General features: G+C 46.2%; 1 protein-coding gene across 1 annotated transcript in view; it reads right to left on the reverse strand.

Annotated features, from left to right (window-relative positions):
- The window catches only part of LOC115123043 (astrotactin-2-like), a 267117-nt gene that overhangs the window by 199399 nt on the left and 47719 nt on the right, over positions 1–19999 (reverse strand). Inside the window, exon 7 of the mRNA XM_029652338.2 lies at positions 1501–1651. Within this exon, the coding sequence (XP_029508198.2) occupies positions 1501–1651 (151 nt within the window). The remainder of the gene's footprint in view (positions 1–1500; positions 1652–19999) is intronic.

Consider the following 19999-nt stretch of genomic DNA (forward strand, 5'->3'; position numbering starts at 1 on the left):
CCTTTGAACACGGTGTGGTAGTTGGTGCCAGGTGCACTGGTTTGAGTGTGTCAAGAATTGCAACTCTACTGGGTTTTTCATGCTCAACAGTTTCCAGTGTGAATGGTCCCGTCAGTGTATATGGATGTAGAATAAATATGTATGTTTCCATCTCTTTACAAATTGGAGGCATGTAAAGTAAGCTGCAACAGGTTAACACAATGTTGCACTATAAGAACACTATTGTCCACTGTGTTGGTGAATCCTCATGTGAAAGACCTCTGAGTGGTATAAGGCAATATTTAGCAATACATTACATTTGTGGGTAAAACAATTACTCTCTGATAGTTGTGTGAGGCAAAATCCCTTTTAAGCTGGCTCTCAGAGTAGCATAGCAAGAGTTGAGCAGATCTCTCTCGATTCAGCAATTATTTTAACAGCCCCAGTAGAAATTGTAGTATCAGTGTTTGGCTCTCATTCTTAGGGACATACAGCCCAGAGGCCAGTCAAATTACAGCAGCACCCTATCCCCTAATGATCAAGCCATCCATCACACAGCTACCCAACTGCCCCATAAATGTAATTGTTTTACGACTCAGAGCCCGCCCAAACTCCAGCCAAACCTCTGGCATTGGACCTTTCCCGTCTCTCCTCCATCTCTCCTCCCGTTGTAAATATGCAAACGACCAACCCCGCTCACTCAAAGATGTACTGTATTGCATATCAAATCAACTGTAATATGTTTCCTACAGTACACTATGAGGTGCAATCTAGAACCTAAAAGGGTTTCGGCTATCCCCATAGGAGAACCCTTTAAATAACCCTTTTAGGTTCCATGTAGGACCCTTTCCACAGAGAGTTATAAGTGGAACCAAAATGGGTTCTACATGTTATCAAAAATAGTTATTTAAAGGGTCCTATGTGGACAGCTGAAGAACCCTTTTGGAACCCTTCTAAGAGTGTAGGTTACAGTATGACAGTATGACAGCCTATAACTAACGTTTCTGGGTGTGGCAATGTAGCTACTCCTAAAATTTCAGTTTCAGACTATATTTTTGGGGATATTCATGATTTGAGTAAGCCTGGGATCATGACATCTTCGTTTTATACCTGTTTGACTTGCAATATGGAAGCAGGTGGTGTGAACGTTCACACTTTTGCCAATCACAGATTTAGAAACATGTCCCAAGATCATTATCATCATGGAATGCCTAACACTCTTCAGAATGTGGTGGGAAACGACCGGCGCCTACTCCCTTTCCTCTGTATCAATGTGTATGTGTTAATTAGCAGATCTTCAACTGCCTAAAGCATCTTAACTCAATGAAGTCAAACTGAATCACATAAATCCTCTAAATTATGGGAGATTATGAATCCTCTAACTGAGAAATTACACATCGCTGAGACATTACACTTACATATAGCACTTCATTATGTGGCAATTCTCATTGTGTCATACTAAGAATAAATGTGGGAATTACATTTCTTTCGAGAGGTTTTACAGAGGTGACAGTAACTCACCATACAGCCTGTTGAGTCGACTCTGCGGTCCGACACACACTTGAAGTTCTTCCTGCAGCCCCCGTTGTCCTGGGAACAGTCTCGGACCGGGCCGAAAGACGCCAGGAGATCATCTACTGTGTCAAAGTAGGTGGACATGATGGCCTCCTCCCTATGATGGGCAGAGAAGAAGAAGACACTGCCATCAATAGCCTGATCAGAATAAAGCCTGAACACTTAACTGGTAGTGGTTTTAGTCATAAGTTGACGCCTTGAGACTGAGGCTGTCCTACTTTGGAAAACGCACTGGCAGTACTTCTGATGGATTTCAGAACTTGGTTTGGTTAGTTGTACATAGAGAAAAACAGAACAAATACAGTGGTTGGTCATTTTTGGGGGGAATGCTTCAAAATCCACATATCTAACATAAAGCAAAGGTCTCCTCTGTGGCTCAATGTTATTACCACAATAACCCAATCTTTTCCTTTCCTTACAAAAACTGTATTACCTCAATTTCCTGTTGTGACCTGTTGTGACCCTCATATTAGTGCTATCATATTGTTACTAGATAAATCATGATACAACCATTACTTTGAAAAAGAGAGAGTTTGAAAAGGAGACATATCGTCCGTTACTTTGAAAAAGAGAGAGCTTGAAAAGACATATAGTCCGTTCTGTCCTTGGTGTGTCCGTTCTGTCCATTACTTCTGCTTGGATATGCTGCTACTTTGTCGTGATGTGGACTGTGGGAAAATGGTACAGATGGAATCAGATGAATGATTATGCATTTCAGGAGAGACAGAATGACAGAGATCCGCCAGCCATTTAAAGCTTTAATCAATTCCATTGTGGAATCGATCTCCAAAAGATATACTGGGATGTTTGGGCCATTGTCCAAGCTCTGTATACAACAAATGGATATTTGGTCCTGATGGAATAAAGAAAACATAGAAAGCAAGGTGAATGATGAAAAAGAGAGAGAGAGAGAGAGAGAGAGAGAGAAATGTATTTAATTCTTCAAGGAAGAGGAAATATGACACAGATCTCAGACCACGATACACACATATTATGTCGAGGGTGGGAATATGATACAGATCTCAGACCACGATACACACATATTATGTCGAGGGTGGGAATATGATACAGATCTCAGACCACGATACACACATATTATGTCGAGGGTGGGAATATGATACAGATCTCAGACCACGATACACACATATTATGTCGAGGGTGGGAATATGATACAGATCTCAGACCACGATACACACATATTATGTCCAGGGTGGGAATATGCAATAAGGCTGCACGTTTCTATTGTGAATAATCAGGGCAGAAAGGAAAAAGGTTAGCAGCATTTTAGGCTGCTGCTACATTGTTGACTGGCGCTATTGAATGATAATTACTACCAGATAGCAAGGTCTTAACCCTTTACACCTGTGGGAAATGTTTCCAAGTGGCCACACAACTCTCCAAAGTGTGCACAGTTCCTACATCATTACAATGCACTTTTTTTAGCTCAAAGAAGAGTCTTCAATGATACGTTTAAAAAAAAAATCTATCCTAGCTGTGGCATTGATAAACTAAAGCAAGCACACTTGTAGTTGTTTTGTTTGGATCACAACCCTTTATCCCTGCCATCACACAATTACTGTTGTTTTTTTACGCAATCCAAAAACGTCCCTGTTTAAATATCAATCTGCGTCAGGTGGGCATCATCTGAAAGCTTGTTCTATTGCCAACATGACTAGCTAAGTTATAAAATGTGATCTTACAATGTTAAGCTTTCACAAGGCAATTCAGAGAGAGAGAGTGTCATTTTGGTGAGCATAGAAAGGAGTTGTGTGCATTCAAGCGCATGTTCCACGGCAAATTGTCTTCACAATAGACAAACATAGGCTCATTCTGTAAAGAACAACCCAGTGTGATGTCACGTCATCTTGTAGCTTATATCAAACCTAGTTATCATAAACATTGATGCTGTATATGACATGAGTTTTATGATATGGAAGTGTGCAAATTTGGATTCACAGGTGTTTGGCTTGCTTGTATGACATCAAAATTGTATTTATTATAATCCTCAACGTCTCATCTTTCAGAACACATTGAGTCCTTTTAATTTACAGGCCTTCCCTCACTCAGACAACAAAAAATGCAGGAGTGAAGGGGGCAACTTCTTGTCCCGTGCGGTACTCATGTACAGAACAAGACTGTCAGTCAAACAAAACCCATACAGCGCTATGAAGCACAGAGCCTGAGCTCTGAAGTAATTTATAGCACGCTACTGTACAGCCACTGCTTTCCAATTGTTGTGTCTTTACTATGGATTAAATTATATAACATGCTATTTTATAAAATCAATTCTCTGTAATTAATATTACCTGATTTAAACTAATCATGTAAATGTAATTAACTAGGAAGTCGGGAAACTACCGAAGAATGTTTATAGAGCTGTTGTCTTCCGAATAAACTCTTAAAGACGTGGTTGTAACGGCTGTCGTATGAAGGAGAAGAGGAGGACCAATGCGCAGCGTGGTAAGTGTCCATATTTAATAGAACAAACTGAACACGACAAAATACAAAAATAACAAAGTGAAATAACAAACCGAAACAGTTCCGTGTGGAACACAGAGACACAGAAAATAATCACCCACAACTCAAAAGTGAAACAAGACTACCTAAGTATGGTTCTCAATCAGGGACAACGGTTGACAGCTGCCTCTGATTGAGAACTATACCAGGCCAAACACAGAATCCCAAATTATAGAAAAAGGAACATAGACTGCCCACCCCAACTCACACCCTGACCATACTAAAACAAATACAAAACAAAGGAACTAAGGTCAGAATGTGACACTGGTAATATGTTATATCAATAGCAGTCAATTATTAATTGTCACCTTATTCAGTCTCATCTGAACGTCGTAAAATTCTTGGTTATCTTCACAAACCCTGGCTAACAAAATGTGGTTTATTTCTATACTAAATACCAAAATAATCACACAGAATTACATATACACAGGATGGATCATACATTGATTACTAATTATGTCATTAAAATAAAACGTTCCTCGCGGACGAAACCGATATGACGGCTGGTTACACAAAGAAAGGGGGTTGGGTTTCAATGAAAGTGCGGGAAGACTGAGGAACAAAAGGATTGGGTCTCTATCAGACCTTATGAAGCTATGCTATCGTAAATACAGAATCTTATGCATTCTAAATAACGCCCATTTGGAATAGGAAAATGCAAGAAATATGTTTACTCTGAGCTGCGCTTTGATACATTGGTCGAAGATTGAAGGCTGGGTTGCCCAGCAGAGATCTCCCTTGTCCTTTGAAGGATATTTCTTGGTCGGAAACGTTGCAGTCTGTCATCTTGTGGTGGAACGGAAACATTGCAGTACCCTGTCATTCTGAGGAGGTTGTTCGTCCTTTCGTAGGCCACACACGTTTACAGCTGCTGCTGATAACTCAACGTCTAGGATGTATCACTTCTTTAGTGAATAAGAGTTCACAGTTCATACCAAGTTGTGATACTATAAGCTCATGCTATATATATGCGGTGACCTCACCCATTACAACCAGCATGTCCAGAGATACTACCTCTCTTATCATCACCCAGTGCCTGGGCTTACCTCTGCTGTACCCGCACCCCACCATACCCCTGTCTGCGCATCATGCCCTGAATATATTCTACCACGCCCAGAAATCTGCTCCTTTTATTCTTTGTCCCCAGCACTCTAGGCGACTAATTTTGATAGCCTTTAGCCGCACGCTCTTCCTACTCCTCAACTGTTCCGCGGGTGATGTGGAGATAAACCCAGGCCCTGCATGTCCCCAGGCACCCTCATTTGTTGACATCTGTGATCGAAAAAGCCTTGGTTTCATGCATGTCAACATCAGAAGCCTCCTCCCTAAGTTTGTTTTACTCACTGCTTTAACCTGTTAGTACTCTAGGGGCAGTATTTCATTTTTGGATAAAAAGACGTGCCCGTTTTAAGCGCAATATTTTGTCACGAAAAGATGCTCGAATATGCTTGAAATTGATAGTTTTGGAAAGAAGACAGTCTTACGTTTCCAGAACTGCAAAGATTTTCACTGTGAGTCCCTTAGAAGAAATGCTTCGGGCAAAACCAAGATGTATGACCGACCAGGAAATGCACAGGATTTCTGAGGCTACGTTTTCCATGATCGCCTTATATGGCTGTGAATGCGACAGGAATGAACGGACTCTCTATCTTGTTTCCCCAAGGTCTCTGCAGCATTGTGACGTATTTGTAGGCATATCATTGGAAGATTGACCATAAGAGACTACAATTGCCAAGTGTCCCTCTTGGTGTCTGCGTGGCATTTGGTGCGCAAAACTCAGCTCCCAGTATTTTTCCATTCGAATCTCAGTTAGTTGAACTTCCGGGTTGGAGCGATCTGGTCGCATCCGCGCTTCGGTCTGCAGGTTGTATAACTTTTTCATTACATTTCATTACATTTCATTATAGTACAACGGTCTGATTTGTCTAATCTTAGCAATTTCTTCTTAGCTAGCTACATAGTCGTCGTTGTATCAAAGATAATTGCGTAATTATCGTATTTCGTAAATCTCCTATCTGTCCAACACGTTCACCGTCTACCGTAGCACTGTAGTAACTATCACACTCAACTGAACGACTTGATTAGTGTAGTGTTAGCTAGCTACATAGCTAGCTACATAGTTGTCTTTGCTGTCTTCGTATCCAAGATAATTGTGTAGCTTAGAGTGTGGAGTCTTAGAGTGATAATTGCGTTATTATCGTATTTCGTCGCCCTCCTATCTGCCTAGCAGCTAGCCAGCTAGCATACGTTCACCGGCTACCGTAGCACTGTAGTAACTATCACACTCAACTGAACGACTTGATTAGTGTAGTGTTAGCTAGCTACATAGCTAGCTACATAGTTGTCTTTGCTGTCTTCGTATCCAAGATAATTGTGTAGCTTAGAGTGTGGAGTCTTAGAGTGATAATTGCGTTATTATCGTATTTCGTCGCCCTCCTATCTGCCTAGCAGCTAGCCAGCTAGCATACGTTCACCGGCTACCGTAGCACTGTAGTAACTATCACACTCAACCGAACGACTTGATTAGTGTAGTATTAGATAGCTACATAGTTGTCTTTGCTGTCTTCGTATCCAAGATAATTGTGTAGTTTAGAGTGTGTAGTCTTAGAGTGATTATCTTAATTCACCGAGGTTAGCTAGCCAGCTATTTTGTCGTCCTTAACGTAGGAGACACTCCTAGCTAGCCAATAGCCAGCCAACGTCTACTGAATAGAACTTTCGCATTCCGGTCGCATTCCGCGTCGCTCCACAGGTAGTATCACTTTTTCATTTCATTTCATTACAGTCCCAACGGTGTGATTTGTTTGATCGTAGCTAGCTACATAGCTAGCTACATAGCCGTCTTTGTTTCAAAGATAATTGTGTAGTCTAGAGCGATTTTCTAGGTTAGCTAGCCAGCTATTGTCGTTCTCCTAGCATAGCGTAACGTAACCAACACTGCTAGCTAGCCAGCTGGCTCCCAAAAGCAGCATTGTAGAAACTTCACACTCAACGGTGCGACTTGATTAGGGTAGTGTCAACAACGCAGCTAGCCTACCCCAGCAGTACTCTATCATTTTAATCATTTTAGTCAATTAGATTCTTGCTACGTAAGCTTAACTTTCTGAACATTCGAGACGTGTAGTCCACTTGTCATTCAATCTCCTCTGCATTAGCGTAGCCTCTTCTCTAGGCTGTCAACTATGTGTCTGTCTATCCCTGTTCTCTCCTCTCTGCACAGACCATACAAACGCTCCACACCGCATGGCCGCAGCCACCTAATCTGGTGGTCCCAGCGCGCACGACCCACGTGGAGTTCCAGGTCTCCGGTAGCCTCTGGAACTGCCGATCTGCGGCCAACAAGGCAGAGTTCATCTCAGCCTATGCCTCCCTCCAGTCCCTCGACTTCTTGGCTCTGACGGAAACATGGATCACCACAGACAACACCGCTACTCCTACTGCTCTCTCTTCGTCCGCCCACGTGCTCTCGCACACCCCGAGAGCTTCTGGTCAGCGGGGTGGTGGCACCGGGATCCTCATCTCTCCCAAGTGGTCATTCTCTCTTTCTCCCCTTACCCATCTGTCTATCGCCTCCTTTGAATTCCATGCTGTCACAGTTACCAGCCCTTTCAAGCTTAACATCCTTATCATTTATCGCCCTCCAGGTTCCCTCGGAGAGTTCATCAATGAGCTTGATGCCTTGATAAGCTCCTTTCCTGAGGACGGCTCACCTCTCACAGTTCTGGGCGACTTTAACCTCCCCACGTCTACCTTTGACTCATTCCTCTCTGCCTCCTTCTTTCCACTCCTCTCCTCTTTTGACCTCACCCTCTCACCTTCCCCCTACTCACAAGGCAGGCAATACGCTCGACCTCATCTTTACTAGATGCTGTTCCTCCACTAACCTCATTGCAACTCCCCTCCAAGTCTCCGACCACTACCTTGTATCCTTTTCCCTCTCGCTCTCATCCAACACTTCCCACACTGCCCCTACTCGGATGGTATCGCGCCGTCCCAACCTTCGCTCTCTCTCCCCCGCTACTCTCTCCTCTTCCATCCTATCATCTCTTCCCTCTGCTCAAACCTTCTCCAACCTATCTCCTGATTCTGCCTCCTCAACCCTCCTCTCCTCCCTTTCTGCATCCTTTGACTCTCTATGTCCCCTATCCTCCAGGCCGGCTCGGTCCTCCCCTCCCGCTCCGTGGCTCGACGACTCATTGCGAGCTCACAGAACAGGGCTCCGGGCAGCCGAGCGGAAATGGAGGAAAACTCGCCTCCCTGCGGACCTGGCATCCTTTCACTCCCTCCTCTCTACATTTTCCTCCTCTGTCTCTGCTGCTAAAGCCACTTTCTACCACTCTAAATTCCAAGCATCTGCCTCTAACCCTAGGAAGCTCTTTGCCACCTTCTCCTCCCTCTTGAATCCTCCTCCCCCTCCCCCCTCCTCCCTCTCTGCAGATGACTTCGTCAACCATTTTGAAAAGAAGGTCGACGACATCCGATCCTCGTTTGCTAAGTCAAACGACACCGCTGGTTCTGCTCACACTGCCCTACCCTGTGCTCTGACCTCTTTCTCCCCTCTCTCTCCAGATGACATCTCGCGTCTTGTGACGGCCGGCCGCCCAACAACCTGCCCGCTTGACCCTATCCCCTCCTCTCTTCTCCAGACCATCTCCGGTGACCTTCTCCCTTACCTCACCTCGCTCATCAACTCATCCCTGACCGCTGGCTACGTCCCTCCCGTCTTCAAGAGAGCGAGAGTTGCACCCCTTCTGAAAAAACCTACACTCGATCCCTCCGATGTCAACAACTACAGACCAGTATCCCTTCTTTCTTTTCTCTCCAAAACTCTTGAACGTGCCGTCCTTGGCCAGCTCTCCCGCTATCTCTCTCAGAATGACTTTCTTGATCCAAATCAGTCAGGTTTCAAGACTAGTCATTCAACTGAGACTGCTCTTCTCTGTATCACGGAGGCGCTCCGCACTGCTAAAGCTAACTCTCTCTCCTCTGCTCTCATCCTTCTAGACCTATCGGCTGCCTTCGATACTGTGAACCATCAGATCCTCCTCTCCACCCTCTCCGAGTTGGGCATCTCCGGCGCGGCCCACGCTTGGATTGCGTCCTACCTGACAGGTCGCTCCTACCAGGTGGCGTGGCGAGAATCCGTCTCCTCACCACGTGCTCTCACCACTGGTGTCCCCAGGGCTCCGTTCTAGGCCCTCTCCTATTCTCGCTATACACCAAGTCACTTGGCTCTGTCATAACCTCACATGGTCTCTCCTATCATTGCTATGCAGACGACACACAATTAATCTTCTCCTTTCCCCCTTCTGACGACCAGGTGGCGAATCGCATCTCTGCATGTCTGGCAGACATATCAGTGTGGATGACGGATCATCACCTCAAGCTGAACCTCGGCAAGACGGAGCTGCTCTTCCTCCCGGGAAGGACTGCCCGTTCCATGATCTCGCCATCACGGTTGACAACTCCATTGTGTCCTCGTCCCAGAGCGCTAAGAACCTTGGCGTGATCCTGGACAACACCCTGTCGTTCTCAAATAACATCAAGGCGGTGGCCCGTTCCTGTAGGTTCATGCTCTACAACATCCGCAGAGTACGACCCTGCCTCACACAGGAAGCGGCGCAGGTCCTAATCCAGGCACTTGTCATCTCCCGTCTGGATTACTGCAACTCGCTGTTGGCTGGGCTCCCTGCCTGTGCCATTAAACCCCTACAACTCATCCAGAACGCCGCAGCCCGTCTGGTGTTCAACCTTCCCAAGTTCTCTCACGTCACCCCGCTCCTCCGCTCTCTCCACTGGCTTCCAGTTGAAGCTCGCATCCGCTACAAGACCATGGTGCTTGCCTACGGAGCTGTGAGGGGAACGGCACCTCAGTACCTCCAGGCTCTGATCAGGCCCTACACCCAAACAAGGGCACTGCGTTCATCCACCTCTGGCCTGCTCGCCTCCCTACCACTGAGGAAGTACAGTTCCCGCTCAGCCCAGTCAAAACTGTTCGCTGCTCTGGCCTCCCAATGGTGGAACAAACTCCCTCACGACGCCAGGACAGCGGAGTCAATCACCACCTTCCGGAGACACCTGAAACCCCACCTCTTTAAGGAATACCTAGGATAGGATAAAGTAATCCTTCTCCCCCTCCCCCTTAAAAGACCTAGATGCACTATTGTAAAGTGGCTGTTCCACTGGATGTCATAAGGTGAAAGCACCAATTTGTAAGTCGCTCTGGATAAGAGCGTCTGCTAAATGACTTAAATGTAAATGTAAATGTAGAACAAACCAGGCTACAAGGACGATGCTTTCAATGGAGAGATATATGACAAACCACCTTCAGGATTGATTCAAACAACGTTTTCCATGTTTCAGTCGATATTATGGAGTTAATTCGGAAAAAAGTTTGACATGTAGGTGACTGAATTTTCGGTTAGTTTCGGTAGCCAAATGCATAGTAACAAAAGGGAACGATGTGTCCTACACAAGAATCTTTCAGGAAAAACTGGACATCTGCTATGTAACTGAGAGTCTCCTCATTGAAACATCTGAAGTTCTTCAAAGGTAAATTATTTTATTTGATTCCTTGGCTGGTTTTTGTGAATATGTTGCGTGCTAAATGCTAACGCTAAATGCTAAGCTAGCTATCACCACTCTTACACAAATTATTGATTTTCTCTGGTTCTAAAGCATATTTTGAAAATCTGAGACGACAGGATTGTTAAGAAAAGGATAAGCTTGAGAGCAGGCATATTTATTTCATTTCATTTGCGATTTTTAGAAATCGCTAACGTTGCATTACAAACGTATTTCGAAGTGTTTTGTGAAAGTTTATCGACTTTTTGAATTAAAAAAAATGACGTTACGTTTTGAAACGATGTTTTTTTCGTTTATCACACAGTCTACATATAACGATATCTAGGCTTTATATGGACCGATTTAATCGAAATGAAAACCCAATAGTGTTTATGGGACATCTAGGAGTGCCAACAAAGAAGATGGTGAAAGGTAATGAATGTTTTCTATTTTATTGTGCGGTTTGTGTAACGCCGAAATGCTAATTATTTTGTTTACGTCCCCTGCGGGTCTTTTGGGGTGTTACATGCTATCAGATAATAGCTTCTCATGCTTTCGCCAAAAAGCATTTTAAAAATCTGACTTGTTGCCTGGATTCACAACGAGTGTAGCTTTAATTCGATACCCTGCATGTGTATTTTAATGAACGTTTGAGTTTTAACTAATACTATTAGCATTTAGCGTAGCGCATTTGCATTTCCAGAGCTCTAGTTGGGACGCAAGCGTCCCGAGTAGAAGCAAGAGGTTAAGCACACTCTGCCAACCCTGATGTCCTTGCCGTGTCTGAATCCTGGCTTAGGAAGGCCACCAAAAATTCTGAGATTTCCATACCCAACTATAACATTTTCCGTCAAGATAGGACTGCCAAAGGGGGAGGAGTTGCATTCTACTGCAGAGATAGCCTGCAAAGTAATGTCGTACTTTCCAGGTCCATTCCCAAACAATTCGAACTCCTAATTTTAAAAATGAATCTCTCCAGAAATAAGTCTCTCACTGTTGCCGCCTGCAACCGACCCCCCTCAGCTCCCAGCTGTGCCTGGACACCATTTATGAATTGATCACCCCCCATCTAGCTTCAGAGTTTGTTCTGTTAGGTGACCTAAACTGGGAAATGCTTAACACCCTGGCAGGCCTACAATCTAAGCTAGATGCCCTCAATCTCACACAAATCATCAAGGAACCCACCAGGTACAACCCTAAATCTGTGAACAAGGGCACCCTCATAGACGTTATCCTGACCAACTGGCCCTCCAAATACACCTCCGCTGTCTTCAACCAGGATCTCAGCGATCACTGCCTCATTGCCTGTATCCGCTACGGGTCCGCAGTCAAACGACCACCCCTCATCACTGTCAAACGCTCCCTAAAACACTTCTGCGAGCAGGCCTTTCTAATCGACCTGGCCCGGGTATCCTGGAAGGGTATTGACCTCATCCCGTCACTTGAGGATGCCTGGTCATTCTTTAAAAGTAACTTCCTCACCATCTTAGATAAGCATGCTCCGTTCAAAAAAATGCAGAACTAAGAACAGATATAGCCCTTGGTTCACTCCAGACCTGACTGCCCTCGACCAGTACAAAAACATCCTGTGGCGGTCTGCGATAGCATTGAATAGTCCCCGCGATATGCAACTGTTCAGGGAAGTCAGAAACCAATACACTCAGTCAGTCAGGAAAGCAAAGGCCAGCTGTAGCTCTAACTCCAAAAAGTTCTGGGACACTGTAAAGTCCATGGAGAACAAGAGCACCTCCTCCCAGCTGCCCACTGCACTGAGGCTAGGTAACACGGTCACCACCGATAAATCCACGATAATCGAAAACTTCAACAAGCATTTCTCAACGGCTGGCCATGCCTTCCTCTTGGCTACTCCAACGTCGGCCAACAGCTCCCCCCCCCCCCCCCGCAGCTACTCGCTCAAGCCTCCCCAGCTTATCCTTTACCTAAATCCAGATAACAGATGTTCTGAATGAGCTGCAAAACCTGGACCCATAGAAATCAGCTGGGCTTCACAATCTGGACACTCTATTTCTGAAACTATCCGCCGCCATTGTCGCAACACCTATTACCAGCCTGTTCAACCCCCAAGGATTGGAAAGGTGCCGCAGTCATCCCCCTCTTCAAAGGGGGAGACACCCTGGACCCAAACTGTTACATCCTGCCCTGCCTATCTAAGTTCTTCGAAAGCCAAGCCAACAAACAGATCACTGACCATCTCGAATCCCACCGTACCTTCTCCGCTGTGCAATCTGGTTTCCGAACTGGTCACGGGTGCACCTCAGCCACACTCAAGATACTAAACGATATCATAACCACCATCGATAAAAGACAGTACTGTGCAGCCATCTTCATCGACCTGGCCAAGGCTTTTGACTCTGTCAATCACCATATTCTTAACGACAGACTCAGTAGCCCCGGTTTTTCTAATGACTGCCTTGCCTGGTTCAACTACTTTGCAGACAGAGTTCAGTGTGTCAAACCGGAGGGCATGTTGTCCGGTCCTCTGGCAGTCTCTATGGGGGTGCCACAGGGTTCAATTCTCGGGCCGACTCTTTTCTCTGTATATATCAATGATGTTGCTCTTGCTGCGGGCGATTCCCTGATCCACCTCTACGCAGACGACACCATTCTGTATACTTCTGGCCCTTCCTTGGACACTGTGCTATCTAACCTCCAAACGAGCTTCAATGCCGTACAACACTCCTTCCATGGCCTCAACTGCTCTTAAACGCTGGTAACGTTTCTACTTCCGGGTTGGAGCGAGCGGTCGCATCCGCACTTCGGTCCGCAGGCAGTATAACTTTTCATTACATTTCATTACATTTCATTATAGTACAACGGTTTTTGATTTGTCTAATCTTAGCAATTTCTTCTTAGCTAGCTACATAGCCGTCTTTGTATCAAAGATAATTGCGTAATTATCGTATTTCGTCGTCCTAACGTAGTCTACACTGCTATCTGCCCAGCAGCTAGCCAGCTAGCCAGCTAGCTAACGTCCACCGTCTACCGAATAGCAGCACTGTAAAAACTATTACACTCAACTGAACGACTTGATTAGTGTAGTGTTAGCTAGCTACATAGTTGTCTTTGCTGTCTTCGTATCCAAGATAATTGTGTAGTTTAGAGTGTGTAGTCTTAGAGTGATTATCTTAATTTACCGAGGTTAGCTAGCCAGCTATTTGTCGTCCTTAACGTAGGAGACACTGCTAGCTAGCCAACAGCTAGCCAACGTCTACCAAATAGAACTTCCTCACTCAACAACCCGGTCGCATTCCGCTTCGCTCCACAGGTAGTATCACATTTTCATTTCATTTCATTACAGTACAACGGTTTGATTTGTTTGATCGTAGCTAGCTACATAGCTAGCTACATAGCCGTCTTTGTATCAAAGATAATTGTGTAGTCTAGAGCGATTTTCTAGGTTAGCTAGCCAGCTATTGTCATTCTTTTCACGCAACGTAACGTAATCAACACTGCTAGCTAGCCAGCTAGCCCCCGAATAGCAGCACTGTAGAAACTATCACACTCAACGGAACGACTTGATTAGTGTAGTGTCAACAACGCAGCCACTGCCAGCTAGCCTACAAAGTCAACAACGCAGCCACTGCCAGCTAGCCTACTTCAGCAGTACTGTATCATTTTAATCATTTTAGTCAATAAGATTCTTGCTACGTAAGCTTAACTTTCTGAACATTCGAGACGTGTAGTCCACTTGTCATTCCAATCTCCTTTGCATTAGCGTAGCCTCTTCTGTAGCCTGTCAACTATGTGTCTGTCTATCCCTGTTCTCTCCTCTCTGCACAGACCATACAAACGCTCCACACCGCGTGGCCGCGGCCACCCTAATCTGGTGGTCCCAGCGCGCACGACCCACGTGGAGTTCCAGGTCTCCGGTATCCTCTGGAACTGCCGATCTGCGGCCAACAAGGCAGAGTTCATCTCAGCCTATGCCACCCTCCAGTCCCTCGACTTCTTGGCACTGACGGAAACATGGATCACCACAGATAACACTGCTACTCCTACTGCTCTCTCTTCGTCCGCCCACGTGTTCTCGCACACCCCGAGAGCTTCTAGTCAGCGGGGTGGTGGCACCGGGATCCTCATCTCTCCCAAGTGGTCATTCTCTCTTTCTCCCCTTACCCATCTGTCTATCGCCTCCTTTGAATTCCATGCTGTCACAGTTACCAGCCCTTTCAAGCTTAACATCCTTATCATTTATCGCCCTCCAGGTTCCCTCGGAGAGTTCATCAATGAGCTTGATGCCTTGATAAGCTCCTTTCCTGAGGACGGCTCACCTCTCACAGTTCTGGGCGACTTTAACCTCCCCACGTCTACCTTTGACTCATTCCTCTCTGCCTCCTTCTTTCCACTCCTCTCCTCTTTTGACCTCACCCTCTCACGTCCCCCCCTACTCACAAGGCAGGCAATACGCTCGACCTCATCTTTACTAGATGCTGTTCTTCCACTAACCTCATTGCCACTCCCCTCCAAGTCTCCGACCACTACCTTGTATCCTTTTCCCTCTCGCTCTCATCCAACACTTCCCACACTGCCCCTACTCGGATGGTATCGCGCCGTCCCAACCTTCGCTCTCTCTCCCCCGCTACTCTCTCCTCTTCCATCCTATCATCTCTTCCCTCTGCTCAAACCTTCTCCAACCTATCTCCTGATTCTGCCTCCTCAACCCTCCTCTCCTCCCTTTCTGCATCCTTTGACTCTCTATGTCCCCTATCCTCCAGGCCGGCTCGGTCCTCCCCTCCCGCTCCGTGGCTCGACGACTCATTGCGAGCTCACAGAACAGGGCTCCGGGCAGCCGAGCGGAAATGGAGAAAACTCGCCTCCTGCGGAGCTGGCATCCTTTCACTCCCTCCTCTCTACATTTTCCTCTTCTGTCTCTGCTGCTAAAGCCACTTTCTACCACTCTAAATTCCAAGCATCTGCCTCTAACCCTAGGAAGCTCTTTGCCACCTTCTCCTCCCTCCTGAATCCTCCTCCCCCCTCCTCCCTCTCTGCAGATGACTTCGTCAACCATTTTGAAAAGAAGGTCGACGACATCCGATCCTCGTTTGCTAAGTCAAACGACACCGCTGGTTCTGCTCACACTGCCCTACCCTGTGCTCTGACCTCTTTCTCCCCTCTCTCTCTCAGATTAAATCTCGCGTCTTGTGACGGCCGGCCGCCCAACAACCTGCCCGCTTGACCCTATCCCCTCCTCTCTTCTCCAGACCATTTCCGGAGACCTTCTCCCTTACCTCACCTCGCTCATCAACTCATCCCTGACCGCTGGCTACGTCCCTTCCGTCTTCAAGAGAGCGAGAGTTGCACCCCTTCTGAAAAAACCTACACTCGATCCCTCCGATGTCAACAACTACAGACCAGTATCCCTTCTTTCTTTTCTCTCCAAAACTCTTGAACGTGCCGTCCTTGGCCAGCTCTCCCGCTATCTCTCTCAGAATGACCTTCTTGATCCAAATCAGTCAGGTTTCAAGACTAGTCATTCAACTGAGACTGCTCTTCTCTGTATCACGGAGGCGCTCCGCACTGCTAAAGCTAACTCTCTCTCCTCTGCTCTCATCCTTCTAGACCTATCGGCTGCCTTCGATACTGTGAACCATCAGATCCTCCTCTCCACCCTCTCCGAGTTGGGCATCTCCGGCGCGGCCCACGCTTGGATTGCGTCCTACCTGACAGGTCGCTCCTACCAGGTGGCGTGGCGAGAATCTGTCTCCTCACCACGCGCTCTCACCACTGGCGTCCCCAGGGCTCTGTTCTAGGCCCTCTCCTATTCTCGCTATACACCAAGTCACTTGGCTCTGTCATAACCTCACATGGTCTCTCCTATCATTGCTATGCAGACGACACACAATTAATCTTCTCCTTTCCCCCTTCTGATGACCAGGTGGCGAATCGCATCTCTGCATGTCTGGCAGACATATCAGTGTGGATGACGGATCACCACCTCAAGCTGAACCTCGGCAAGACGGAGCTGCTCTTCCTCCCGGGGAAGGACTGCCCGTTCCATGATCTCGCCATCACGGTTGACAACTCCATTGTGTCCTCCTCCAAGAGCGCTAAGAATCTTGGCGTGATCCTGGACAACACCCTGTCGTTCTCAACTAACATCAAGGCGGTGGCCCGTTCCTGTAGGTTCATGCTCTACAACATCCGCAGAGTACGACCCTGCCTCACACAGGAAGCGGCGCAGGTCCTAATCCAGGCACTTGTCATCTCCCGTCTGGATTACTGCAACTCGCTGTTGGCTGGGCTCCCTGCCTGTGCCATTAAACCCCTACAACTCATCCAGAACGCCGCAGCCCGTCTGGTGTTCAACCTTCCCAAGTTCTCTCACGTCACCCCGCTCCTCCGCTCTCTCCACTGGCTTCCAGTCGAAGCTCGCATCCGCTACAAGACCATGGTGCTTGCCTACGGAGCTGTGAGGGGAACGGCACCTCAGTACCTCCAGGCTCTGATCAGGCCCTACACCCAAACAAGGGCACTGCGTTCATCCACCTCTGGCCTGCTCGCCTCCCTACCACTGAGGAAGTACAGTTCCCGCTCAGCCCAGTCAAAACTGTTCGCTGCTCTGGCCCCCCAATGGTGGAACAAACTCCCTCACGACGCCAGGACAGCGGAGTCAATCACCACCTTCCGGAGACACCTGAAACCCCACCTCTTTAAGGAATACCTAGGATAGGATAAAATAATCCTTCTCACCCCCCCCTTTAAAAGATTTAGATGCACTATTGTAAAGTGGCTGTCATAAGGTGAACGCACCAATTTGTAAGTCGCTCTGGATAAGAGCGTCTGCTAAATGACTTTAAATGTAAATGTAATGTAAATGTAAAACCAAATGCATGCTTTTCAACCGTTTGCTGCCTGCCACCGCACGCCCGACTAGCATCACCACCCTGGATGGTTCCGACCTAGAATATGTGGACATCTATAAGTACCTAGGAGTCTGGCTAGACTGTAAACTCTCCTTCCAGACTCATATCAAACATCTCCAATCTAAAATCAAATCTAGAGTCGGCTTTCTATTTCGCAACAAAGCCTCCTTCACTCACGCCGCCAAACTTACCCTAGTAAAACTGACTATCCTACCGATCATCGACTTTGGCGATATCTACAAATAGCTTCCAATACTCTACTCAGCAAACTGGATGCAGTTTATCACTGTGCCATCCGTTTTGTTACTAAAGCACCTTATACCACCCACCACTGCGACCTGTATGCTCTAGTCGGCTGGCCCTCGCTACATATTCGTCGCCAGACCCACTGGCTCCAGGTCATCTACAAGTCCATGCTAGGTAAAGCTCCACCTTATCTCAGTTCACTGGTCACGAAGGCAACACCCACCCGTAGCACGCGCTCCAGCAGGTGTATCTCACTGATTATCCCTAAAGCCAACACCTCATTTGGCCGCCTTTCCTTCCAGTTCTCTGCTGCCTGTGACTGGAATGAATTGCAAAAATCGCTGAAGTTGGAGACTTTTATCTGCCTCACCAACTATAAACATCTGCTATCTGAGGAGCTAACCGATCGCTGCAGCTGTACATAGTCCATCGGTAAATAGCCCACCCAATTTACCTACCTCATCCCCATACTGTTTTTATTTATTAACTTTTCTGCTCTTTTGCACACCAGTATCTCTACCTGCACATGACCATCTGATCATTTATCACTCCAGTGTTAATCTGCTAAATTGTAATTATTTGCCTACCTCCTCATGCCTTTTGCACACAATGTATATAGACTCTTTTTTTCTTTTTTTCTACTGTGTTATTGACTTGTTTATTGTTTACTCCATGTGTAACTCTGTGTTGTTGTCTGGTCACACTGCTATGCTTTATCTTGGCCAGGTCGCAGTTGTAAATGAGAACTTGCTCTCAACTAGCCTACCTGGTTAAATAAAGGTGAAATTCAAATTCAAATTCTAGCTGGTATAGTCAAATTCATCCTTCCAGAGTGGCGATCGTCACCTCCATGTTGAAATTCGCCCTTCTAAACGTATGAACATAGTCCTCACATCATCGGGAACACAATGTTAATTTCGTTAGGTAGTAGTCGTTCAACCATTCGCAACCAGAGCTCACACTGAGGTTGGCTTAGTTCGCCATGAATTGGGTCACAGGGGCTCTTATAGAAATTTAGTAAAGGCCTATTCATTTGGGTGTGGCCACTGATTGAGCATATTTTACTTCTGAAAACAATTATCTTATTTTAAAACAAAAATTACATTTAATCTTTTCACAAATAGTTTCATATTTAAACATTTAAATTGCACAACAATTCCATGTCAATCTGATGTGTAGACTTTCCAAGATACAGTTTATGTTGTCCTATCATCAGTAATAATGTCTCAGATGACAACTGATCTGACATCATATTCTTTAAGTACCAACGGATACTTTCAACTGGTTGGATTACCGAAATATTGTTTGGTTCCCAACCCTTTGATGTTACAATACTCTCCCTATGTTAACAAAGGACTTTCCAAGTGTCCATTCTGTAGAGTGGAGAGAAAAGGGGGAAAGGTATTTATGGGGGGTCATAAACCTCCCCCAACAGGGCAACGTCATGACATAATGTAGGCACTTATCAGTGGCCAAATCAGAAATGTTCAACCTGTATACAGGTACAATTGTAAAGGGCTTCTAAAGTGACAGAGAGAGACATAGCGAAGGAGAATATAAATATTATGGGCTGTGTGAGAGATGAGAACAGGGAGATAGAGCTACAAAGTGAGACAGATAGACAGACAAATTAACAGACAGACAGGCAGACAGGCAGACAGAGAAATAGAGGCACATACACACAGATATTGAAGAGAAAATACCCAAGGACACCACTCTTCCTGGCACAGTACTACCGGCAAACAACAAAAGCATGTGTGCCACCATATCACTGCCACCCGTTTGTTCAGAGCCACCAAAGCTGCCATGTCTGACCCTGTTCTCTGGCCTGTCGTGTTGGGGAGCAGGTGGGAGTCTACAGGCGTAAAAGTGATGAGGGGGATTACGAATGGTGGCTTTTTGATCCGATCGCTTCCAATGTGATTGGACATGATTTCCCAAGGCCAAAGATCTGGCAGTGCGCAGGGGCATGCCAGTTTACAGTAGGTACAGGAGGCTGATGCCTGATAGCCCTCTGCCTCACACAGGTGCCCGCTCTGCCCAGCTCACAGGAAATGAACAAGTCATTAGAGGTGTAATGACATATAATGAAGCCATGAGTATTCCCTGTGTTTAATCTGAGCTAAACCACGTAGTGCTAGCTGGCTGTCCTGTAAATTCTCTGTTAACCTATTTGTACATTTTTGAGGTTGTTGCTTGTCAGGTAATGTGGTCTTGTACTACTCAGATCTAGA

The sequence above is a fragment of the Oncorhynchus nerka genome, linkage group LG4, assembly GCF_034236695.1.
Source record: "Oncorhynchus nerka isolate Pitt River linkage group LG4, Oner_Uvic_2.0, whole genome shotgun sequence".
NCBI classification, from domain to species: Eukaryota; Metazoa; Chordata; class Actinopteri; order Salmoniformes; family Salmonidae; genus Oncorhynchus; species Oncorhynchus nerka.